Below are 27,303 nucleotides of genomic sequence, written 5' to 3' on the forward strand. Positions count from 1 at the left end.
TTTTCCTTTGTATACCGAAGGGGCTAAATCTCGTCCCTTTTTAGTTGCTTCAGCTAAGGTGAGTGGATCATGTCCCTTCACCCAACCTCGTAATGGATCAGCAAGACCATCACAAAATAACACCACCAATCTCCTAGGAGAGATATCAGTAACAAGTACAGACAAGCGCTGAAACTCGACAATGTAAGCATCCACAGAACCTAACTGTTTTAACTGTGCTAGCTCCTTGAAATGTAACTCGGGATCCTTAGTGTCAAATCTCCAAATCAATGTTTCCGTGAATTCCTCATAGGATGTAATCTGATTATGCCTCAAAGTCACCATGCCATGATGCCACCATTCATGTGCAACGCCATCCAAGTGCATAGCCGCATACTTGATAGCCTTCTCCTCAGGCATAGGATTTAGCTGCAAGTATGTATCTACCTTCTGCACCCAAGCTCGTGCAGTCATCTTCCCTGAAGCATCATAATAAGGTAAAAAAAGTTTTCCAACTTTCTTCCTCAGCTCAAAGTTTTGATTCCTCCCTCCTGCTTTAGGCATGTGTCTCATCCTCAAGTCCATATAATCTCTAAGAGAAATATCCGCCTGAAACTCTGGTCCACTAGCCTCCCAATCCCTCCTGAACTGATCCTGTAGCTCGGTAATCTGCGGTTCGTTTACTGGTTGAACCGGATCTCTAGGTGGGAAAGTGGGTAGAAGAGGTCTCGAGCTCGCAGTCCGCGCTGGGCGTGCAACGTGTCTAAAGTTATCAGCCTCATTCCCATTGTTGCCGTGTCCATTATTACCATTAATGTTATTCTCAGGACCATTGTTGTTGCCTTGGCCTCCATGGTTATTGTTTCCCCCGTTGTTATTGTTTCCCTCGTTGTTATTGTTTCCCTCGTTGGCATCACCTAGATTAATATTGACACTCATCTGTCTAGCCATGAGCTGCAACATCATGTCCATTCGCCTATTCTGCTCCTGCTGCATACGCTGCCCCTGCTCTAATGTATCCAGTAACTGTCTGAACAGTACCTCCCCCTGATTTGGACCAGCATTTTCGCCTCCGCCTAATCCTGTATTCATGTCATCTCGATCACCCATATTATTGTCCTGATCAAAGAATATCTCCTCTGTGTCTGTATGGTTGGATTCAATGTCCACCTGCACGGATGTACTAGACTGTTTGCTTTGCAAGTCTGAAATCCTATTTTTTCTTGCTCTGGTATCGCGGAAATTATAAGACCCCTGTCGCATGCTCAAACATAAATGCTTAGCCTGTGTTTTTTATTTATTTCTGATTTTAGTGTTTTGACATTTCGTCAAACACTTTTTCCCTCTATCCGGTTGTTCCAAATTCCCTATAAGACCTCCATAGGATGGCAGGACTTATAGCTCTGATACCACTGTAATGGACACCCTTGGATGTCCCAAAAAACTAAACCAAATTGCTGAAAGGAATTATGTCAAACAGTTTGCATTCAACTTCTTATTTCTCCGTTTAATGTTTTAAACCCCTTATAACTCCGGAAATCAAACGTTTATTGTTTGTTGTGTTTCGTGCATGGAATTGGTATCATACAACATAAACAAGAAAGAAACTACAATGATATGCAAAGTGGAAATGAACTGCTGCTAATAAAATGTTATTTTCAGAATTCATAAAACAAAATACATGGCAGATTTATCAACTCACTAATTACTTCAGTAGTATTGACATAATACTCCAGACCATGCTTACGAACTTGCTGCTACAATACTTTGTCCTTCAATCAGTCCACTACCTTCATAATACCATTCCCTCCAAGCGGCATAAGCGTCGGACAAGTAAGTTACATGGTAGTGCTTGGTACATTTGCAGCAGTTGAAAACAGTAAGTGCTTAGTATATTTGCAGCGATAAAAAACAATAACAAAAAAGTGCAACATAAATTCAAAATATAAGGTCTAGTATTTAAAATATGCAATCAGGGTTCTAACACCCAATTACACATGCACTTATGCCTTAATATCTTTTGATTAACAACTTTGATTAAGTCCCAAGATAGCTCGAAACGAGGGTGTGGCTGAAAGCAAGAGATTGAAGAAAACAAAACGACAAAAAAAATCCAAACAAACATCGTCCTCTCGAAGAGAACAACAACTTCTACTGGAAAGGATATTTTGCAGCATAGTACACTCCTGTAAATCAGCAACTGGCCATTCATCTGGAGACTTCCACTTAGCTATTTCCAGCTGACCACAAGGGAAAAAAGATTTAAAATCACTCACCCTTGACCAACCAGCCTCCAAAAACCGTTGACACAAAGTCCCTAAGTTAGGAAGCTGAGAAATTATTGGGGGAAATCCATCCCAAGAGTCTGACCAGAATTGAGCCTCCACCCCCCTCTTGCAGATCCAAAATAATCCATCCTTAATAAGCTTAGCCCCTTTCTTTAAAGTATCCCAAATCACAGATCCCTTCCCCCCAAGAGGATACCTGGAAATATCAAGATGAGAAATCCCTAGGAGATACTTCTGCAAAAGAACCATCGCCCAACTCTTATCCTGCTCATTACACCACCGCCAATAGAGTTTAGCAGCCAAGGCCTCACCTGACAATGCCGACTGCCTCAAGCCAAGACCCCCGTAATGCTTCAGACTACACACCACTTCCCATTTAACCAAACTCCATTTGGAAGTCTCCAAGCAGCTCGCCCATAAAAATTGGCACATCCCAAAATCTAGATCCTTAAGGAAGCTTGTAGGAGCAACTTGGAGCATGCATCTATAAATGGGCAAAGCCTGCACAATTGACTTAATCAACTAGACACAACCAGCAAAGGATAACCAACGGTGAGTCCAATGATTAACTTTCACCCTAAATTTGTCCAAAATATCATGCCAAGACTCCTTGGGGAGCCTACTCACGGAGATGGGAATGCCAAGATACTTCAATGGAAGATTCCCAATCTGAAACCTCAAAGTGTGGGAAATCCTTTGTTGAATAGGGCCCGGTGTATTGAAGAAGTATATGGATGACTTGCCCTCATTAATCTGCTGTCCTGAGGCAGCCAGGTACACATCCAAGACTCTACGAAGATGAGATGCCTCCCTCATTGTAGCCATCCCCATCAAAGCAGTATCATCTACAAATTGCAGGTGAGACTGCGGAGGTAAAGTTCCACCCCATCTCCAACCTTGTATAAATCCAAACCCCACATTTTGTTTAATCCATCTCCCCAAACCTTCTGCCAAAAGAATAAACAAATAAGGGGAGAGAGGGTCTCCCTGGCGAAGCCCCCTTGAGCCCCCAAAAAGTTCAGAATTACTCCCATTAATAAGCACTGAGAAAGAGACCGACGTAACACAACTCCAAACCCATTGAGTCCAATCTTCTGCAAAGCCAAAGGCACTTCTTAAGAACCCTCTGCAAGAAAGACCACCTTACTCTGTCATAGGCCTTTGCCATATCTAATTTGATAAACATCGCTTTTTCTTTTGATTTGGCCATAGAATGGATGACCTCAATAGCAATAACAATCCCATCCTGAATTTGCCTACCCGCCACAAAAGCACTTTGCTCCTCGGAAATCAAATCGGCAAGCCCCTTCTTTAACCTATCTACCATAAGCTTGGAAATAATTTTGTAAATAACATTGCATAAAGAGATGAGCTGGAATTGGCTCAACCTATCAACCCCCCCTGCTTCGGGATAAGAGCAAGAAAAGTAGCATTTAGAGCCCTTAACATCTGCTTATTGTGTTGAGACTCCTGAACCACAACCAAGAGGTCAAATTTGATGATATCCCATAACTCTTGATAAAACTCAATGGGGAAGCCGTCAGGTCCTGGTGCCTTTCCTTTTTTCATATTAAAAACAACCCCTTCAAGCTTCTCAATCAAGATATCCCTCATGAGCTGCTGATTCATATCTTCAGTCATAAGGGCAAGAATACAGGAAAGAACATGTGCTTCCTTAGGAGACCCCCCTTGCGAGTCTTCTCTAAAGAGAGATTCAAAGTACTGAACTGCCTCCCTGAACATTTCTGGAAAAGAAGTAAGATGCTCTCCCCTCTCATTCACCAACCCCGAGATAGAGTTACCATGCCTTCTGGCCTTCACTGAGTTGAAGAAGAAAGTTGTATTTTTGTCTCCTTCCTGCAGCCACTCGATCCACGCTTTTTGTTTCCAATACATTTCCTCTCGCATTTCCCATTCTTCAAGCAATCTCATAGCCCGAGCCTCGTCTTGAAGCAATTCAACTGTTACCCCTTCCTCTCTTATCCTTCTAGTGATATCATCCAAATCTGCTTGAGCCCAAGCCTTTTCATGGAATAGATTCCCATAGTGTAACTAATTCCATCATTTAAGCTCAAACTTAACATATTGAAGGAGCTTAGCAAAAATATACATAGAAGAACCATAGGCTGGTCTACCTTTCTTCTACCAATCAGATACCAAATCATACAAAGATGAGTCCCGAAGCCACATAAGTTGGAACCTAAAAGAAGGCTTCCGCAGCACCCGAGTTGAAACTGTAGAAAGTTTAATAGGCCAATGATCTGAACCTCTCCAATCCAAGATCTTGAAGCAAGATTACTGCAACCCCCCAATCCAGTAACGAGAAACCAAGAACCGATCTAACCTTTCTGCAATACAAAACTCTCCACTCCGACAGTTGTTCCAAGTGAAATGACCATTGATAGGTTTAATATCCACAAGGTTCAAGGAATTAATATTGTCTCGAAGCAGCAGTGCAGAAGGCTCCAGTCTTCCATTACCACCCCGCTTCTCAGCTAGCTCACAAATAGCATTGAAATCTCCAGCCAAAATCCAAGGGTGAAAGGGCAACATGCTATGAATCAGCTCGATATGGGACCACAAAACTTGTTTACCTTGGAAATTAGTCGGAGCATAAATGTTGGAATATAATATAACTTCCCTTGTCACTAAGCACGTAGCAATCATGGACAAAGAGGATTTAGAGGAAATCCACCAAAGAGGCTGGATTTTACTAGGATTCCATAAACAGGCCAAACCCCCGGAAGTGCCATGAGCTCCAATGCACTGGCATTCTCCATTACTCCACAACCTAGTCTTTAGACCTTGCATACTCTCCACAGATAACTTAGTTTCCTGCAAAAAAAGAACATCCAGACGATGTTTTTTGACTAACTCATGAAGAACTTTTTGTCTAGGGCCACTATTCAAACCCGTCACATTCCATGATAAAATAATCATTTTAAGGGGCATGAGAGAATAGAATCCAGAGGCTTAACTGCCCCCGACTCCACCAAATTCTCACCAGCTAATTTAATCTTTTCTACATCCTTTTTTCGGCCATGTTTTCCCAATTTCTTTGCCCCACCCTTCTTGATATCCTTCTGCATAATACCCAATTTGGGAGGAGGCTTAATCTTTGTTGTCGAGCTAGAACCAATGTGTTGCTCAACAGTCGGAGAATCCATACTTGTTGTTGAAACAATGACCAAGGGTTCTTGCACCTCTGAATTGCCCTTTTGCTGATCAACATCCAGTTGCCTACCCTCATCCCCTATGGGATCCATAATAGCCTCGATAATAGGATCCTCCTGAACTAAGTGCATAAGTCCATTATCCAAATTGGTCAAACCCGGGTTCACCTCCTATTGGCAAAGCTCATCCAACACCTCAAACCTGTTAAATGTATCATCCTACCTTTCTTTAAAAGACCTCTTTTGACCCCTATTCCGATTTCGAACCTTGACCAGAACAAAACCATCAGAAGCCCCTGTCTCATCAGGAGATATGTTCTTCCCTTTATTTGTCTCGGGAGGCTTGCTCACAGGCTGTGACTGAAGGGATTCCCGAGGTTTATTCCTTGGGCATCTTCGCTGCAGATGCCCATATTCTCGACACAGGCGACAACGAAAAGGAAGAGTTTCATAATCCAATTGCTGCACCCAAGAATAAGAACCAACACACATTTCTATTGCATCTGGTAGAGGCCTACTAAGATCAATTTCAACACAAATGCGAGCAAAAGTCATTACCTTTTTCCCCAAGGTCTGTGATGAGGTCCCTACAGGGATTCCAAGCACTGAAGCCAAAAGATGTAACACATCCTTTGGACAGCATTCCACCAGAAATCGTGGCAAATGAACCCATACTGGGACACGGTTAGGTAGCTCCTCTGCAGGGTTGAATCCAGCATGCCATGGTTTGATAAACAACCCAACTTTATTGTGGAAATACGAACCTCCTTCAAACACCCTATTGCGATCAGCAATACAATTGAAAGTAACCATGAAATAGTTGTTTGCCAGCAACATTATCTCCATTTCCTCTTCCAGCTTCCAAGTCCTCTGAGTCCAAACCTCAAAGAATTGCAAGGAAACCTTCATTCCTAAGAACTTACAGTATAAGGAGTGATTCGAATAATATTCAACATCATCCGCGATCATTTCAATCGGCACAACTAGTTTTGGCCTCTCCTTGCACCTCTCAAGACAACCATTGGTCTTCGTAATTCTTGTGCCATTAGATGGCCCCACATCAACAGTCTCAGAATTTTGAGCGAACAAATTATTGTCAAAAGTCTTCATCCCTTGATGCAAAACTTTAGGGCCTAAAGCCGCCCGAAAATCCATGCTCGGGCTCTTCATTGCCATCTCCCCCTTATCTTCAACCATTAACCAACACCATAGATTCAAGAAGGGAGATCCCCCCTCCCTTAATCCAATCCCTTCAACTTTAAACCTACAACTATACCCCCCCATCCTCCACAAAACAACACAAAACAAGGTTGTGGGTAAACAAGTACCCAACAGTAGCACCCACTGCCCACACACGATGCAGGACAGCAGGAGGCACAAAACAAATCCCGTGCGCAGCAAAAGGCGTCTCCTCCAGAACTCGGCCCAATCCATAGCCCAGCAAGATGCAGCACCAATCCACAGCCCCTCAAACACCAAAATCCCCGCTGCAGCGCTCAGAAAACAGAAAAATGAGCTAGGGCACGGGTGCCCTAGCTCGAGACGCAGGCCAAAAACGTGGCGGCTCTCATCGTGCCCGTCAATAGGATCAAAGACCATAAATTACAAATCATTCAAATACACATAAAAATTTTAAATTTATTAACCCTTGGTTGTAAGCACTACAGTCAAGAAGCCCCACTATTTCACCAAGGGTCAATGGAAAAACATTCTCAATTAAAATCCATAGTAGAGAATGGCCCTGTGGGGACTTGAACCTTGGTTGTAGGCCCTATAGGCAAAAAGCCCCACCATTTCACCAAAAGAACAAGCACTTAAATATAACTTAAACACACTATAACATCATCAAATAGAATCTAACATACATAAACAAGGAACATAAATGATAAATCCATCACATATGTAAAAAATATGTTTTAGCTTAAGTAAATAGAAAGCATAGGAACATAATGAGTTACGACATAGATATATAGAATTATAAATGTTGTAAAATCATAAATGTATGTAAGATGAAGATCCATGAAACATATGTCTATCGGTAAACAAAATGAAAAGATAAGCTCTAGCTCAAGTCTATCTCTCACTTTTCCTCTCTTTTTGTCATACTTAACAAATAGAAGGCCTTTTAGAGTAATAAAAAAGAGAAATGTGAAAAAAAATCATGAAAAAGTTGTATTTTTTTAATGTTTTTAAGTTGCCTAATTGGGCTGCCCGATTTTTCCAGCCAATTTATGGCGGTTCATGCTGATTCATGTGATTCATGTCAAGAAATTGTCGATTTGATTCACCGATTCACAAAAAATTGCCTAGCTTGAATCGAACTGCCGAATCGCATGAATTGTCATGATTCTCATTACTAACTACAAACATGGTAACAAAATTATCTCTAAAATCAATCCATTTTGGCAAATTAAAGAAAGGTGGAGATATGTGTAGAGCTAGAATGAAGATAAACTACTATAGTATAAGATGAATGTTTTAGTTAACATTTACCAAAGTGACAAACGTATGGTGAAGGAAATAAAATCAATAACACATAGCAAAAAAGGATACCACTGCCAAAGTAGATTGGTTATTTAAGATGCTAGATAGAAAAGACCAAATGTGCGTAGAAAAGACAATATTAAATCACTACATGCATAGTTCACAGTCTTGGACTCAAAGAGTACTTGGCCATCCCACAATTTTTGACTTGACAAATACTCAACAACTAAAAAGGTACAAAAATTTAGATTTCTTAAGAAAACATTTCTTTTTACAAAACTCAATCACAAAATGTGTTAAATTAAAATTGGACATCTCAAAAGAGAATGCATAGTTTTTAGCAAAAAAATGTGTAAAATGTGTTTCACCCAAAATTTTACCCACACAAGCATTTTTTCTCATATTTTTCTTGTCTATAGAAGCTCACAACTTAAACTTGTAAAATCTTGCAGAGGAAAAAAATAGCTTACTCGACAACTCGAAAAGTACTTGCAAAGTTTGCAAACTATTATTCAATTTATATATGCACAAGCCATCACAAAGTTGACCAAGAAAGATTTCAACTCTTAAGTGTTGTATTGTCCTTCATTTGGTCATTACTAAATGGAGGCTTGTCATCACAAAATAGAGGCAACAGTACAAAACTTTTCGTATTAATTTCATATTTCTCTAATATAACTCACTATACGATTTGCAAAATTTGATCCCAATTCATATAGCAAGTCTTTTTACTGAAGCTTCTCATCAAGTCATTTTTGTTTTTAAGTTTGGTAGCATATACTTGATTTTTGCGGCCTTGAAAGTCCTTTATTGTGTTTCGACATGTTTGTTTGGATTTCTTTTGTCGTTTTGTTTTCTTCAATCTCTTGCTTTCAGCGACACCCTCGTTTCGAGCTATCTTGGGACTTAATCAAAGTTGTTAATGAAAAGTTATTAAGGCATAAGTGCATGTGTAATTGGGTGTTAGAACCCTGATTCCATATTTTAAATACTAGACCTTATATTTTGAATTTATGTTGCACTTTTTTGTTATTGTTTTTTATCGCTGCAAATATACTAAGCACTTACTGTTTTCAACTGCTACAAATGTACCAAGCACTACCATGTATTCGGTATGTGTTTTCATACTACGATTTCTGGTGGAATGCTGTCCAGAGGATGTGTTACATCTTTTGGCTTCAGTGCTTGGAATCCCTGTAGGGACCTCATCACAGACCTTGGGGAAAAAGGTAATGACTTTTGCTCGCATTTGTGTTGAAATTGATCTTAGTAGGCCTCTACCAGATGCAATAGAAATGTGTGTTGGTTCTTATTCTTGGGTGCAGCAATTGGATTATGAAACTCTTCCTTTTCGTTGTCGCCTGTGTCGAGAATATGGGCATCTGCAACGAAGATGCCCAAGGAATAAACCTCGGGAATCCCTTCAGTCACAGCCTGTGAGCAAGCCTCCCGAGACAAATAAAGGGAAGAACATATCTCCTGATGAGACAGGGGCTTCTGATGGTTTTGTTCTGGTCAGGGTTCGAAATCGGAATAGGGGTCAAAAGAGGTCTTTTAAAGAAAGGTAGGATGATACATTTAACAGGTTTGAGGTGTTGGATGAGCTTTGCCAATAGGAGGTGAACCCGGGTTTGACCAATTTGGATAATGGACTTATGCACTTAGTTCAGGAGGATCCTATTATCGAGGCTATTATGGATCCCATAGGGGATGAGGGTAGGCAACTGGATGTTGATCAGAAAAAGGGCAATTCAGAGGTGCAAGAACCCTTGGTCATTGTTTCAACAGCAAGTATGGATTCTCCGACTGTTGGGCAACACATTGGTTCTAGCTCGACAGCGAAGATTAAGCCTCCTCCCAAATTGGGTATTATGCAAAAGGATATCAAGAAGGGTGGGGCAAAGAAATTGGGAAAACATGGCCGAAAAAAGGATGTAGAAAAGATTAAATTAGCTGGTGAGAATTTGGTGGAGTCGGGGGCAGTTAAGCCTCTGGATTCTATTCTCTCATGCCCCTTAAAATGATTATTTTATCATGGAATGTGAGGGGTTTGAATAGTGGCCCTAGACAAAAAGTTCTTCATGAGTTAGTCAAAAAACATCGTCTGGATGTTCTTTTTTTGCAGGAAACTAAGTTATCTGTGGAGAGTATGCAAGGTCTAAAGACTAGGTTGTGGAGTAATGGAGAATGCCAGTGCATTGGAGCTCATGGCACTTCCGTGGATTTGGCCTGTTTATGGAATCCTAGTAAAATCCAGCCTCTTTGGTGGATTTCCTCTAAATCCTCTTTGTCCATGATTGCTACCTGCTTAGTGACAGGGGAAGTTATATTATATTCCAACATTTATGCTTCGACTAATTTCCAGGGTAAACAAGTTTTGTGGTCCCATATCGAGCTGATTCATAGCATGTTGCCCTTTCACCCTTGGATTTTGGCTGGAGATTTCAATGCTATTTGTGAGCTAGCTGAGAAGCGGGGTGGTAATGGAAGACTGGAGCCTTCTGCACTGCTGCTTCAAGACAATATTAGTTCCTTGAACCTTGTGGATATTAAACCTATCAATGGTCATTTCACTTGGAACAACTGTCGGAGTGGAGAGTTTTGTATTGCAGAAAGGTTAGATCGGTTCTTGGTTTCTCGTTACTGGATTGGGGGGTTGCAGTCATCTTGCTTCGAGATCTTGGATTGGAGAGGTTCAGATCATTGGCCTATTAAACTTTCTACAGTTTCAACTCGGGTGCTGCGGAAGCCTTCTTTTAGGTTCCAACTTATGTGGCTTCGGGACTCATCTTTGTATGATTTGGTATCTGATTGGTGGAAGAAAGGTAGACCAGCCTATGGTACTTCTATGTATATTTTTGCTAAGCTCCTTCAATATGTTAAGTTTGAGCTTAAATGATGGAATTAGTTACACTATGGGAATCTATTCCATGAAAAGGCTTGGGCTCAAGCAGATTTGGATGATATCACTAGAAGGATAAGAGAGGAAGGGGTAACAGTTGAATTGCTTCAAGATGAGGCTTGGGCTATGAGATTGCTTGAAGAATGGGAAATGCGAGAGGAAATGTATTGGAAACAAAAAGCGTGGATCGAGTGGCTGTAGGAAGGAGACAAAAATACAACTTTCTTCTTCAACTCGGTGAAGGCCAGAAGGCATGGTAACTCTATCTCGGGGTTGGTGAATGAGAGGGGAGAGCATCTTACTTCTTTTCCAGAAATGTTCAGGGAGGCAGTTCAGTACTTTGAATCTCTCTTTAGAGAAGACTCGCAAGGGGGGTCTCCTAAGGAAGCACATGTTCTTTCCTGTATTCTTGCCCTTGTGACTGAAGATATGAATCAGCAGCTCATGAGGGATATCTTGATTGAGAAGCTTGAAGGGGTTGTTTATAATATTAAAAAAGGAAAGGCACCAGGACCTGACGGCTTCCCCATTGAGTTTTATCAAGAGTTATGGGATATCATCAAATTTGACCTCCTGGTTGTGGTTCAGGAGTCTCAACACAATAAGCAGATGTTAAGGGCTCTAAATGCTACTTTTCTTGCTCTTATCCCGAAGCAGGGGGGGGTTGATAGGTTGAGCCAATTCCAGCCCATCTCTTTATGCAATGTTATTTACAAAATTATTTCCAAGCTTATGGCAGATAGGTTAAAGAAGGGGCTTGCCGATTTGATTTCCGAGGAGCAAAGTGCTTTTGTGGCGGGTAGGCAAATTCAGGATGGGATTGTTATTGCTACTGAGGTCATCCATTCTATGGCCAAATCAAAAGAAAAAGCGATGTTTATCAAATTAGATATGGCAAAGGCCTATGACAGAGTAAGGTGGTCTTTCTTGCAGAGGGTTCTTAAGAAGTGCCTTTGGCTTTGCAGAAGATTGGACTCAATGGGTTTGGAGTTGTGTTACGTTGGTCTCTTTCTCAGTGCTTATTAATGGGAGTAATTCTGAACTTTTTGGGGGCTCAAGGGGGCTTCGCCAAGGAGACCCTCTCTCCCCTTATTTGTTTATTCTTTTGGCAGAAGGTTTGGGGAGATGGATTAAACAAAATATGGGGTCTGGATTTATACAAGGTTGGAGATGGGGTGGAACTTTACCTCCGCAGTCTCACCTGCAATTTGTAGATGATACTGCTTTGATGGGGATGGCCACAATGAGGGAGGCATCTCATCTTCGTAGAGTCTTGGATGTGTACCTGGCTGCCTCAGGACAGCAGATTAATGAGGGCAAGTCATCCATATACTTCTTCAATACACCGGGCCCTATTCAACAAAGGATTTCCCACACTTTGAGGTTTCAGATTGGGAATCTTCCATTGAAGTATCTTGGCATTCCCATCTCCGTGAGTAGGCTCCCCAAGGAGTCTTGGCAGGATATTTTGGACAAATTTAGGGTGAAAGTTAATCATTGGACTCACCGTTGGTTATCCTTTGCTGGTCGTGTCTAGTTGATTAAGTCAATTGTGCAGGCTTTGCCCATTTATAGATGCATGCTCCAAGTTGCTCCTACAAGCTTCCTTAAGGATCTAGATTCTGGGATGTGCCAATTTTTATGGGCGAGCTGCTTGGAGACTTCCAAATGGAGTTTGGTTAAATGGGAAGTGGTGTGTAGTCTGAAGCATTACGGGGGTCTTGGCTTGAGGCAGTCGGCATTGTCAGGTGAGGCCTTGGCTGCTAAACTCTATTGGCGGTGGTGTAATGAGCAGGATAAGAGTTGGGCGATGGTTCTTTTGCAGAAGTATCTCCTAGGGATTTCTCATCTTGATATTTCCAGGTATCCTCTTGGGGGGAAGGGATCTGTGATTTGGGATACTTTAAAGAAAGGGGCTAAGCTTATTAAGGATGGATTATTTTGGATCTGCAAGAGGGGGGTGGAGGCTCAATTCTGATCAGACTCTTGGGATGGATTTCCCCCAATAATTTCTCAGCTTCCTAACTTAGGGACTTTGTGTCAACGGTTTCTGGAGGCTGGTTGGCCAAGGGTGAGTGATTTTAAATCTTTTTTCCCTTGTGGTCAGCTGGAAATAGCTAAGTGGAAGTCTCCAGATGAATGGCCAGTTGCTGATTTACAGGAGTGTACTATGCTGCAAAATATCCTTTCCAGTAGAAGTTGTTGTTCTCTTCGAGAGGACGATGTGCTAGCCTGGTCTCCCAATCCTAAGGGGACCTATACGGTTGCCTCTAGGTACAGCAGATTGGTGTCTCTTTAGATAGTTCTGCCTGAAGTGCAGTGGTGGAGGAAGGTTTGGAATAAACTATCTTGGCCAAAGTGCAATTGTTTTATTTGGATGTTGGCTTGGAATAAATGTTTGACTTGGGATAATATCAAGAAAAGAGGTTTCCATGGCCCTTCTATCTGTGTTATGTGCAGGGCTAATGAGGAGGACTCTTCCCATTTGTTTTTCGGTGCTCTTTTGCCCTGCAGCTTTGGCATTTTTGGTGGGCAGTTTGGGCAGCACCTTGTGGCCATGCTTCCTCCTTGATTGAGTTTTGGCAGGGGATGGGTCAGCCTCTGCCTGTGCCTCCTTTCCTGCAGAAGGTATGGTTTGTGGGGCCTATCTTCTTATTATGGCAGATTTGGCTGGAGCGCAATCGAAGGATTTTTCATGGTGAGCAACGGTTAGTGCAACAAATTTGGCCGAGGATATTGGGCATGATTCAAGAGACAATGGAGGCTAAGTGTGAAGTGAAATTACCTTTGGGGAAATGTGATACAAAGTTGGTGGAGAGATTGAGGACTTTGGAGTCTTCTTTGGCGTTAATGAGGGCTAGGAGACGGCATCGTGAGAAGCAAAAAATTGACAGGGTTGGTAAATGGCAGCCTCCCCCCTATGGGATCTTGAAGATCAATACTGATGGATCTCCAAGGGGTAATCCAGGTCCGACTGGTATCGGTGGGATTGGGAGAGATGCTATGGGCTCTGTGGTTTTTATCTTCTCGATCTATGTTGGGATTCAAACCATTAACTTGGTGGAAGGGTTGGCTATTCTTGCTGCTCTTGAGAAAGCTCATGCGCAAGGCTGGAGAAGAATTGTTTGTGAGTTAGACTCTCAAGTTTTGATCAACTTGCTTATTGAGCAGAAAGTGTCTGATGTTAACTGGCAATTGGCTAGGATTGTGCAACAAATTTTGCAAATCAGTTCTTTGATGGAATTGGTGACTTTTGCTCATATTCCAAGGGAGTGGAATAGGGCAGCTGACTGTTTGGCAAAATGGGCTTCTGAGCATGTTGAGGGATGGAGGATTCTTCTGAGCATGTTGAGGGATGGAGGATTGAGGAATGGGAGTTGGTTCCTCAAGAGCTCCGTTTTGACTTGAGGAGTATTTTGGATGGTGATAGGGTGGAGAATGATGATAGATGACGCTGTTGGTTGTTTTATCTCTGTTCGGGATCATCCATGTGCTTCTTGTTGGGACCTTTGGTTCTAGTTCGCTTTGTATTAATGCTTTCTAATTCTTAATAAAGTTTTTACCCCCTTTATTCCAAAAAAGAAGAAGTTATATTTAATAAAGGGTGCATGAAATAAGTTTTAAATTGTTAAAATCTCTAAATTTCAAGGGTTTTTTTTAATTTGGCGATTCATGGCCGATTCGCAATTTGATTCGCCCTTTGCCGAGTCCAATTCTTGTTACTTTGGAAAGCATATAGTCTCTAATCTAACATTTAGTAGTAATTTTTTTTATTGGTCTCAAAGGTAATTCACATTTCCCCATATGCATACGTACTTGTGTGTGTGTTAGTCAGAGTTTTAAGATAGTTGATTCAAATGCATTTCAACCACTTTTGTTAAGACATTGTAGCTTTGGTCAGATATTCAAGTAATTAATTATATGACTATAATCCTGTCACCTCATAGCAGAATTGAAAGTCTATCTGCACTTACAGATTTTGAGTATATTTGTCCTCTACTAAACATGATTATATGAGCAGATCAAATCATGTCATTCATGAGCCTCTTTGTGATTGGGAAAATGATCTATAAGACTATAGAAAATCAGCGATTTTCCTAGAGCTATATTAGGCAATGTATTAACTAAACAAACTAATGATTACATTAACTAATTTGTTAAATATAAAGTCATGTCATGAGCAGACATGAGATATGTCCACTCGTGATATGCCTTTTGTAATCATGTCTCTTTGAGGTAATATTAATTGTTGATGTTTGATAGCTTCAGTAAGATAAACCCATATATAATTATATATGAGACATAATTTATATATGTGTGTGTTCTTTGCATTGTGATACAAGGTCGTTGTTATGTGAGAAAATTTTAACATTATATATATATATATGAGATTAGATTTGTTATAATTATTACTTATATGATTAATGAATAGACATGTCCCATGAAGGGACATGTCTATTCATGGTGTATTTTCTATATATATAAATCTAATAGGATGTTGCATTTGGAACACACATACCAACAAATGACAATGCTTAGTACGTTTACAGCAAATCAAATAAAAAACCAACATGGTATCAAAGCCACTCAGTCTTAGGGATCTTTCATAAGATCAAATTTGAATCAAACATCTACCTTGATCAAATTGCTATCGATGATGATATCCTGCCATTTGATGTCTTGAATGATATGAGATCACTATCAACAAGGGAAAATTTTGTAGATGATATGGAATACAGCCTATAAAATCGCATCATTACAATATGGTGCTAAGAGATATCAATATCTTAGGAAATGGACAAATGTTTACTTTCGGGAAATTTTTTCTATGACTCCTATTATCAAATCATTGATTTGGGAGTAATTGGTGCTTACACAAAACAAATCTGGAAGGGGCTCAACATCATATTCTCAAAGGCAAAACACATCATGCATTGATCAATTTTGGACTATTGTTTTTTCATAGTATTGTAACAAAAATAACAAATGAAGGCCACAAGATGCGGAAGAAAAACCTTCAGGAGGATGTTGTGGCTTTTTTCTTTTTGGTCAATGATAAAAATAGGCCTTCCAGCCTGGTTTGCAGTATGATTCTGCATTAGTTCTCATTGTCTAGTAGTCCTGATGTTGATTTGGATTATAGAGTATTAGAAACTTGAGAATGGCAATGGAAAATTTAACAAGGAAAGATTTAATGTTGTTCATCAGTGTCTAGTGATGGCTGGTACATTCGACGAGGTTGTAGGAGCTATGAAGATTATGAAGGAGGCCAGTTTTGTGCCAAATAACAACACTTATTAAGGGCAAGAGCAATATAATAGTACATGCACTGAGAATGGACATGGCATCCATGTAATACAAGTAAAGACTTAACATAAAAGAAGGAAGCTTCAAGGGTATAAGTATCGGGCCCCATAGAGGTAAACTAAGGTAATGTGGTTCCTTTACATAAGTGAGGCTCTATTTATATAAATATGAAGTGTCATTATATATACGATAAGATGTAAATTAAAATATAGATTGAAGTATATATCTAGAAAATTGAATCTATGCATGTATGTTCAAAGTATATATTTAATTAGATATTTATCTATATTTTATTGGAATGATCTTATAATATTATGCAAAATTATTGAGTATTTTATTTATCTAATCAGTGTAGGCTCTCCCTTGTATTTCTATAAGAATTATTTGCCTTGATCTTCCTCCATTAATGTTATTGTAGGAAGAGGGAGATTGAGATTCAAAGGGAGCCTAACATTTCATTAGAGGCAACCTTGAAAGAGATGGAGCAAATAGAGGATATGATCTAGTCAACCTCTCGTGATCTCAATCATATTGATTCAGAGGGAGTAAACCATGTTGAGACAGATTCTCCAGTAAATTGGAGTAGTCAAAAGGACTATAATTCATGAATATATCTCATGACTGTGATTTAATGGGCCTACGCCCTATGTACATCATGAGGAAGTGACAACTTCCAAATGATGTCACTTGTATTTGCAGAAGTTACTACAAGGTGATGATCTTACACTAACTTGTATTATGAGATCAAAGAAATTAAGTATATGGTGAATGTGTTGCATCTCAACATTCTGGAAGGCCATTACTCAAAGAGTACTTGGTAACTATCATTGATATTCTAGGAGGCTAATACTCTTGATATCAAATGTGATAACAAGCCTTAATTGGGTACTTGGTGAATATCATATGTTGATATTCTAGAAGACCAATACTCATGATACCGAATGCGATATCAAATGGTGGAAATCTTCTAAGATATCCTTAAAATTGTTATTTGTGATATTACATTGAAGTAATATTTATTCGTATGTGTTTATCCTTCTAAGCTAAGAGGGAGTGTTAATGTTTGATAGCTTCAGTCGGATAAACCTCTATATAATTATATATGAGATATAATTTATATATGTGTGTTCTTTATATTGAGATACAAGGTCATTGTTATATGAGAAAAATATAATATAATATACATATACATATATATATATATATATATATATATATATATATATATGAGATTAAATTTATTATTATTAATAATTATATGATTAATGAATAAACATGTCTATTCATCGCCTATTCTCTATATATATAAATCTAAAAGGATGTTGCATTTGGAACACACATACTAACAAATGGCAATGCTTAGTACATTTACAATAGATCAAATAAAAAACCAACATTAATATCAAATCGTTTAGACCAAGAGAGACATCAAAATTGATAAATGTTTTCTAGAGCAGATCGATCATAAACATAAATTACAAATAAATGCAATTACATTTGAAGTGATCTCAAATCTCAACATGGTATCAGAGCCAATTTGCAAATGTAAGAAAAGTTGTCCAAGGCTTGATAGAAAGATTCTGAGCCTGTGTTATGGAATCATACAATCTTTCTTCTACCAATGATAATATGTGTCTTTTCTGATCAACGCATGAATTATTTATTGTTTTGGGCTATAAATGCATAGGACATGACGACAACAGTAAATCGAGGAACTAGGAGGCAAACGAATATTTTGGGAAGAAAATTTTGATAACGATGAATGTATTCATTGCATCTATGTTCAAATTGATAGTCGGTTCTGAATGCATAAAAGATAGCGGCAGAGAAATTCACAGAATTCATCTCATTCAAGTACTAAGGAGCGACTATCAAACAATATAGAAAGGAATTAACAAAGAGAGTACTATGATATTTAGCTGTGATTTGAAGACATAAAAAATGAGCATCACAACTTGAGTTGATAGAAAAGATGAGCAAACATGTTATTTTATCTCCATGATTTTTGATTACTAAAGATTGGTTATTTCTAAAAGATTTGATTAGGAATAGTTGCGACTTAAAGAATGGCAATGTCTATTTTAAGAGAGTTTTTCAAGGACTTGAAGAACATCCATTAAAGATAAATGCAGATCCAACGATTCTATTTGAATACGCAATTGAAGCCGCTTCTTGCTCGGGTACAAAGACACGCAAAAATCACACTATTACACATACAAGTTATGGAATTGTGGCCAGGCATGATCTAAAGCCTTTGCCAAAAGCCACCTTTCTAGTAGAGTAACTCACAAGAGGAGGTTGATGTGCATAGGAGAAGTCAGCAAGATAGAACTAAGAAAAGAAAAGTGATTTTTGGAATGATGCTTAGATATATTATCATTGTTTTTTTCCTTACTTTCCATCACTTGTACTGGCAAAACCTTTGCAATCTCTACATGCCCTAAAATTGAGCATGAAGGCCCTCACAAGTGCAATCACTATATATGTTCTACTTATAAGAGCGATAGATGTTTATCATCTTCCTCAAAATAATTTGTTGTCCACAACAATGTGTAAATGTCGTAAAAAGAAAGCCACACACTGAAAAGATATCCTCGAAAATGAGGTGTTCTAGAAAAATGTGAGTGATACAATCAATCAAAGGCGTATAGATGGGTTATATTGAGGAACAAAGAACTTAAGTTAATTATCATTGTGTTGTGGAAAACATAATTATATAAACTTATTCTAGTGTTGTGGCAATTTAAGTCTCTCACCACATTGGTTGGAGCAATGCTTCATGATGAATATAGAGTGTGAATTTATTCTTGGATATTTGAGGCTATCCTCCCATGAGCATTTGGCAAATCCATTTGGCATTTTTTTTAAATTGATGATTTGTGCAACCGTATAAGAGTCCACAGAATGTCAATTGAGTGATAAATTTATCAGGCTTTATAAGAGTATTATTACCATGTATTTTGGCATGACATTTTTATATAACAAGGTTTCCATCTATTAGTTATAAAGAAATAACAAAAAAATAAAGATGTAAAACTGTAATTGTCTAACACTTTGGTAAGCAAATTGCAAATGGACTCATGCGGTACAATGGAGAAGTGGATTTGGAGGAAATTGATCTAAGTCACATATTATAACCCCTCAACAAAATGGAATTATAGATAGAATGATAGTATTAAGCATAATTGTTACAACCACCAATAAACATGGTACAAATATATGAAATTTACAATATGGAGGGACTGGAGGATGATGAGGCTCTGCAATTGTTCATCTTGCATGTTTTTTCTTTGGGTCCTCAAGAAAATGCATAGTATGCACAACAAAGTCATTGAGGGAATGTCTTTGGCTCTCGAAATAGTGGGAGTTTTCTTGAGCAATAGAGGGAGTAATCCAGAATGTTGGATGAAGCCTTGAACATACCACAAAGCATTTGAAATCGTATATTGTTCAAACAACTATGGTATATCATATAAAGTATAGCAACGATAAAAATTACGGAAAGCAAAGATGATTATATATAGCAACAACTATATGCCCATATAGCAATGACAGTAGAGATGATTATAAAATTGATGAATAACGATGGTTTTGTTATTTACATGAACCACTATAATATGAAAAGGTAATCAACGAGAATGTTCTTGTGATAGTGATTGCTCTACAAAAGCATTAAGACAAACAAATAAGAAGCCATGTCACTTATTATGATCAGTTCTTAAACCCACGTGAGTTAAGTATCCATGTAAGCCAAGAACTGCCACATGAGTAAAATGGCATAAAATGACAATGTTGAAGAAATACGAGGGGTCTAAATATAGAGGCAACAATCTTAATTGGGAACATCACAATACGTTGCAATGTACACTGAAATATTCTCAAAAACAGAGCCAAATGTCTGAAGAGCTTTACTGATGGAAACGACTCTGATTATGATAATGATGTGTTTGTCAACCAAATTTGAAAGCTTAACCTAATTGCATCCTCCCATTAACAAATTGACTAAAGTTCTAAGATCTATTAAACAGAAAGAAGGTTGCCATATTTGATGTGATGCAAAATTGCTCAACAAGAGTGGAAACTTCACATTGTAGGGGGGAATAATAACTAATGTTCCATTCCTATTGTTTGGAAAATGCTTAAATGGATATGTCATCTGATTTGTTCTAGATGGACCCTCATTGGAAGCAACTTGTATATAGAATGTTAATGCACAGATAAGTATTTATTATCCTTAAGTATTACATTTATTTGCTTATTGTAGACACTCTCTTATATGTATTCATGTATTACTATAAGAGCTATTTCCCTTGATCTTTTCTTTTTACCTCTAGGGATATTCTTGTAGGAAAAGAAGAATGGTGCATTAGGTATGCTACCAAGGCATTATAGAGGACTCAATCCTATAACTATAGCTCCAAAGTGGTTTTGGATCTTAAATTCTTAATCATATGTTGATCATGCTAGAAGATGTGAGTCTACTAAAGAAAATTATCTTCTATGATTGGAATTATGTAAGAAGGATATTTTTCTATAACAAGAGGGAGCAGCTAGAGGATCTAGTTAAATTGATCTTTGAGGATAGATGGATACTTAAATGCTTACAATCATGGGACTAACTTGATGGCTGAACATTTTTTGAAGAGGAAAATAGCATTTAGAGGGACTCTGACATTACATTAGAAGCAACCTTGGACGAGGAGGTCAAAACATTGACGAATGTACTTGGAGCTTTAGAAGGAAGCCAAATTAGCATGAATGCCTGATGTAGCCAAATCTGGAGATAAATTCACAGTTTTCACATTCAGTCATGTTACTATGAAATCAGACTAGTACATTTGTGTATAGGAAGTTGCTCTTGTGAACAATGCTATGAATATTTAGATAATAAATCATGTTCCCAATGATGAGTCCCTTGGAACAATATATTTTCCATTATTGAAGTATATGAATAATACATGCCTCTATGACAGAGGAAGCAACTTAAGGATCCACATCTATTGACATCCAATGATATTGATTCAGAGGGAGTAGACCATGTCGAGATGGTTTCTCTTTCAATTTTGAGGTACATTATCACTAAAGAATAGACGATTGACATTCTTGCCAAGCCTCATGCTAGAGAGAAGTTTTGTGTACTTCTGGGACAAGCTTGTGTTAGATAATTGGGGGGGGTGAATCAGTAATGTCCAATTATCTTATAGTCCCTTCAAACAATTTCAGCACCAACAAAATTTCACAAACTTTATCAGCAATCACTCGGTGTAAACTGTAAACATTCAACTTATCATTTAACTCTTTCAATCACTTTATTCCAAACTGTTAAATTACTATTCTTTGCATTACCGAGTGTCAGTAAAATTACTTATTTATCACCGACCATAATCTTAGTTATTATTTTGCAGTTATTTAGTTGTTACCGAATTGTAGTAAAATAAAAACATATAAAACAACTTGCAACACAAATAACACTCACACATTTGACACGATGATTTTAATGTGGAAACCATAGTTTTTGTTGCAGTTATGATTAGTAACAAAAACTATCTTGATCTCCTTCTTAAATAGTATTCTTCAAGCCTCTAAATTCTTTTATTGCCACTTAATTACAATCATTGATCTCAGATTTAATGTACTTAACCATATAGAAAATATAACTTTGCATAGAATTTTGTGCTCATCCTTATCCTTCTTCAATCTCCATCATCAAATCCTTATTGAATTTTCCCAGTTGTAGATCTTGCAACAAACTTTGACTATAACCTTTGACCATCTCGAACTTTCCAAATTTCCATTAAAAGTCAGCCTTAGATTCCAATTTTCTAAACTTTTTCTTTCAACTATTACTTGGTAAACATAAAATTTACTTGGATAATATAGTACTTGGTTAATACTAGACTCGCTCGAGCAACACTGAATTTTGCCTTTGTCTTTTCCAATCACTCGACCAAAATTGTAGTCACTTTGCGAATACAATCTTCCTTCATTAACCTTGTCACTCGGTTAAGCTTGTGTTCTTCAATACATCTCAACAATATATGATTGTAAAACAATCAAATCAACATTACATTATCATTGTCCAACTCATTCATGTACCCATTGAATATTATACTTATCAATATTGTCTTCATCATACTTTCTTCAAATCCTCTTCATCAATCAAATGATGTGATACTCTACTGAGTTAGCATAATCTCTAGCCAACTATGACTTTGACATGAATGACTATATAACAACTGATATGAATCTTTCCCATACATTCATAGCATTACCTATTACATTATCAGTTGGGGCTAACAGTTTGATATGTTGGAGAATGAAGCCTTAGCTGAAAAGGAACTTCAGCATCAGCGATCTATTATTTGTATCATCGCATTTTTTTTACTATGAGAGAGAAGTTTGAGGTGAAATCCATTGTTTTCACCCTATGGATTAAGCCTTGATGGATCCACCCTCTGATACGGTTCATGGTGGATATCATGTGTGTGATGCCATGACATCACTATGTGAGAAAATCCAATGACTCTGTGTAAACTCTTTTGTCATATGTGTGACTCTGACTTTATAGCCCCCCTGTGTACATTATTGAAAGGCAATAATCTTTCTGATTATATGCATTTGTATTCAACATTGTAAGGTGACGACTTTACAGTGTTCACTATTATGATGAATATCATGCTGTCTTGATATTCATGGAAATGTCTTGATAGTTAATATCTCTTGGACTTATTGATAGATATAATGCTGACTTGATATCGGTTATAAATTAATATGTTCTTTATGAGATAATCATGGTGGCTATTATGTGACGTAACATCCATGAACATGCCATGATATGTTATGGTAGACATCATGTGACGTGATGTGAGTGCACATACCATAACTAGGATATACAAATTTCATGCGACTTGATGTTCTCTATATTCCTTGATATCACGAGTTAGGTGATATCTAAATGGAGTTATACTCGTTTATCTTCCCTAGCTAAGAGGGAGTGTTGACAATTGTAGCTTTGTTCAAATGTTCAGGTAATGAATTATATGACTATAATTCTATCACCTCATAGCAGAATTGAAAGTCTATCTGCACTTACAGATTCTTAGTATATTTGTCCTCTCGTAAACATGAACGTATGAGCAGATCAAATCATGCCATCGATGAGCCTCTTTGTGATCAAGAAAGTAATCTATAAGGCTAATAGCAGATCAGTGATTTGCCTAGAGCTATATTAGGCAATGTATTAACTAAACAAACAAATGATTACATTAACTAAGTTGTTAAATATAAAGTCATTTCATGAGCAGACATGAGATATGTCCACTCATGACATGCCTTTTGTAATCATGCCTCTTTGCGGCAATATTAGATCAAATCAATCAGACCAAGAGAGACATCAAAATTGATAAATGTTTTCTAGAGCAGATCGATCATAAACAGAAATTACAAATAAATGCTATTACATTTGCAGCGATCTCAAATTTCAACAACGTCAATAACTAGATTTTTTTTAGCAGACCACCAACATGTATGTGACCTATTCTATTAGATATAAAGAACATTGTTGGTTTTGTAAAATTCTGGTCACCTATAAGAGGCATTTGCATCTTCATGTAGAATGCCTACCAAGTACCAACTACTGATAATGGAATTATCAAATATGTCTCAAGATACTAGAAGAAAAGAAAGTATAAAAGTAATTATGTTAAAATATATTTCTAGTGTTAATCTGACTTCTAAATCTTATATTTTAGGAAGCTCAAATAATTTCAAGCCAAGAAACAAATCAATAAAATGATTGCAGAACATTGTAATCATGTACCTGAAACATACATGCTACTCAAATAGCCCTGACTCCAAATTATATAAAGATTAAAGTATTAGTAACAAACCAGTGGTACATGCAAAAGAATGTGATGCTTAGCAGTAGCTGGATTATGATTTTCTGCACCCTTACTCCAATCATAGCTCACCTGTTGAGGTAACAAAACACATTCATTTGTTACACAAATTTCTGAAATTCAAAAGCTCCAATAAATTAAAGAGATTTCATTTGTCAGGGAACAGAGGTGCAAAGTTTATAATTTCTGAAAGGATATCTTTCTGAGATACAACAATTTTAGTAAATACTAAACTATAAAACAAGAATCACAGCAAGTGTCAGCTAGTGAGAAACACTATATGTGCATATTTGAATGATGACCAACCAAATTTGACCACTCATAAATGTGACTGCTCTGTGTGGATGAAAAAATAAAGAATTGATACAACAGAGAAAATGCAGTGCTCATAATCTATGGATATGTAATAACTAAAAGGTAAAAGCTCCAATAATATACATATCTGTTCTAAAGGAGAATCACAAGAAACAATTGTCAAGGTGTGTTTCACAAAGAGAGGAGGTGATGTTTTATTCAACACAACCAGAGGATAACTGAAATGTAATGGGCCCATTTGCCGTTGCACCAAAAGCCATGACTGTTAGTGAACATGGAACACCACATAATTAACCACCTGTGGGCAGGGGAGCGCGTCGCATCACCCAACAATCTCCCCCTCAATGCGCATACCAGGTGCTTACACGGGTCAGGAAGGCACCGGGGAGATTTGAACCCATGACTAGGTCAAAACCAGGCTCTGATACCATTTGGTCTTGGCTGCAACTGAAGTGCTCACAGCCATCACTACACCTTCCCAGCTGTTCGGAAGTGAACATAGTAAAAGAATAGCTTTGATTTCATCATCTAATGGTATACCAAATGAAATGAGTTGACTGGCCAATGTATTAAACTCATTCAAATGATTCGACATTACTCCCCCTTCTTTCATTTTCAGATTATATAGCTTCTTCATTATAAAAACTTTATTCGAAGCAGAAGGTATCTCGTACAATGAAGATAATTTCTCAACTAACTCTTTAGTTGTCTTCTCAGCTGAAACGTTAAACAACACGTTACTTGAGAGTGCCAAGAAAATTGTTGCCCTTGCTTTCAAATCCAGTTTTTCCCAGTCTTCGTCTAACAATGATCGTTTTCCCTTTGTCTTACCAAGCAACGCAGGTTGTAAATCTTGCTTGATGAGCAAAGACTCTATCTGCACTTTCCATAGCCCAAAGTTTTGCCCAGAAAACTTTTCAATCTTCCATTTTTCTGCTTCATCCATGGTGCCTTTATTCTGTTTGATCTGCTCCTCTGATGGGCTTGTCAAAGCTTGTTAATGTCTCAATAGTTTGAAGGACGAAATCCCTTCAAGCTGGAAATCTTGACGCCATTGAAAGATATGGTCTTGAGATTCAACATAGTAGCAATCCGAAAAAGCAACTATGAAAAAGTAGTATGAAAAAGCGAAACCGAAAAAGCAGGCTGAAAAAGCGGGTACAGAAAAGCAGTCCGAAAAAGCGGAATCGAAAAAGCAGTTCGAAAAAAGCAAAGCAGAAGGGGCAGCATTGAAGGAAAATTATTACAACCATCTACAACCAGGTTCTTTGTTAGTATTGCTTTTTAGGGTGTTATAAGCTTTCAGCTGTAAGTGTGCATTATACCAGCATTATCATTTTGTAATCCATGTAAATGCCAAAGTCTTGGCCATATTTCATGAGCATTGTATTTTTTCATTGCAATTAATAAGATAATAGTTGCTGGTGTCATTTAAGCAGTTTAATATCATTATTTATCAGCTAGTTAGTTTGCATACCAACTATTTGTAAAAATGCCAGTTGGCTGTAGGTGTTCATTTCTCATGCTTAGATCATATATATGCACTGAATATTGTCAAAATTAGTAGCACACTCATGTTAGGTCATTGTGTAGTCCATTGTAGTCTTCTAGCACAAGATTTTCATTGATGCAAATTGAAGAAAAAGTCATTTGAAGCTAGCTGAAATACTATATCAGCCATACATCCCTTGCATGTGAATTGTTTGATGAAATTCTTTGAGCTTTCATCAGCATTTTTTTGAGGGCAGATTTGAAGAGGGTTTTTATAGTGGTATCAGAGCTTGCTTGTAAAGTGTTTGACAAAATGTCAAACAACTGAAGTATAAAGATTTTTGGTGTTTGAAGAAGTTATAACCTATTGGGGTTATTACATGAAATGTGTCAGGACTTAAAAAGGGTGGTGTTGGGACTTCATAAAATGAGAATGCATTTCCCCAAATTTTTCCCATATCCCATTATTTTTCCCATTACTGTCTCTATAAATCATCAACCTTCAATTACCCCTGCTACATGTAATAACATTATATTCCCTGAAATAGAACTACCAGAGTCAAGCTGTTGGAATAATGACAAATCATCAAAAGAACACAACAAAGAGAATATCTCATACATGACAGGGAATTTGAGTACAAACTGACCCACTTTAGTATATCGAGCAGATCTTCTCACGCTTCTCTGAAACAAAATATGAATATTACCATTAAGGAAGAAAAACCATGCTATCAAATACATTGGTACCATTTTTCCAAGACTCTCTCCCAGTCCCATCAAAAAGAGGGTTATATCAATGAAGCAACCAAAGCTAGTGAGACTCAAAGGATGTCTCACCGAAAGCAAATGTCACACCACAAACTAGAGACATTGAATGGATGCACACATATCTGTCTTTGAAATACAAGTAAATATACCAACATCGACATAAAATTAAACATCTCATGAAGGCAAAAGTGGTCTCATTGAAAAGCAATGTTATACTGAAAAGAAAGTTGTTGAGGTGACATTAGGGTGGATCTCTTTGAAATATGACTGATGTGCTAATATTGATATAGCATTGAGTATGTAACAAAGGAAAGGGGTGTCTCATCGACAAGGTTTGTCTCATTGAAAAAGTGGTGGGCCTCATTTATTAGCTTCCGAGCGATCAAAGAGAAGTTAAAAAGTCACTACAATGGGCTATGACCAATATAGTTATCGAAGAGAATCACAATGTACTCAAAAAAATTAAAGATACAACAGATAAACATCATCAAGAGGAGATAGAAGACTCTTAGGGCCCGTTTGGTTGCAAGCATAGGAATAGAAAATTAGAATGCAAATGTGGAATAGGAATGGAAATGAGGAATGAGAATGGAAAAGATTTTTCCCATGCTTGTTTGTTTCACCTATTATTTGATTGGGAATATGTTACTCCCTTGTTTGGTTGTACAAAATTGGAATTGGAATATAGTTAAGTTTCC

At 37.8% G+C, this 27,303-nt stretch overlaps 1 protein-coding gene across 7 annotated transcripts in view; it reads right to left on the minus strand.

Moving 5' to 3' along the window:
* The window catches only part of LOC149529463 (protein RAE1-like), a 283,668-nt gene that overhangs the window by 29,766 nt on the left and 226,599 nt on the right, over positions 1 to 27,303 (minus strand). For all 7 annotated transcript variants that reach the window (XM_089809683.1, XM_089809682.1, XM_089809686.1 and 4 more), the window contains exon 11: positions 24,023 to 24,103. In XM_089809683.1, the coding sequence (XP_089665809.1) occupies positions 24,023 to 24,103 (81 nt within the window). The remainder of the gene's footprint in view (positions 1 to 24,022; positions 24,104 to 27,303) is intronic.

This window comes from Cupressus sempervirens, chromosome 11 (genome assembly GCF_028749045.1).
Source record: "Cupressus sempervirens isolate cs-2001-9-10 chromosome 11, ASM2874904v1, whole genome shotgun sequence".
NCBI lineage: Eukaryota > Viridiplantae > Streptophyta > Pinopsida > Cupressales > Cupressaceae > Cupressus > Cupressus sempervirens.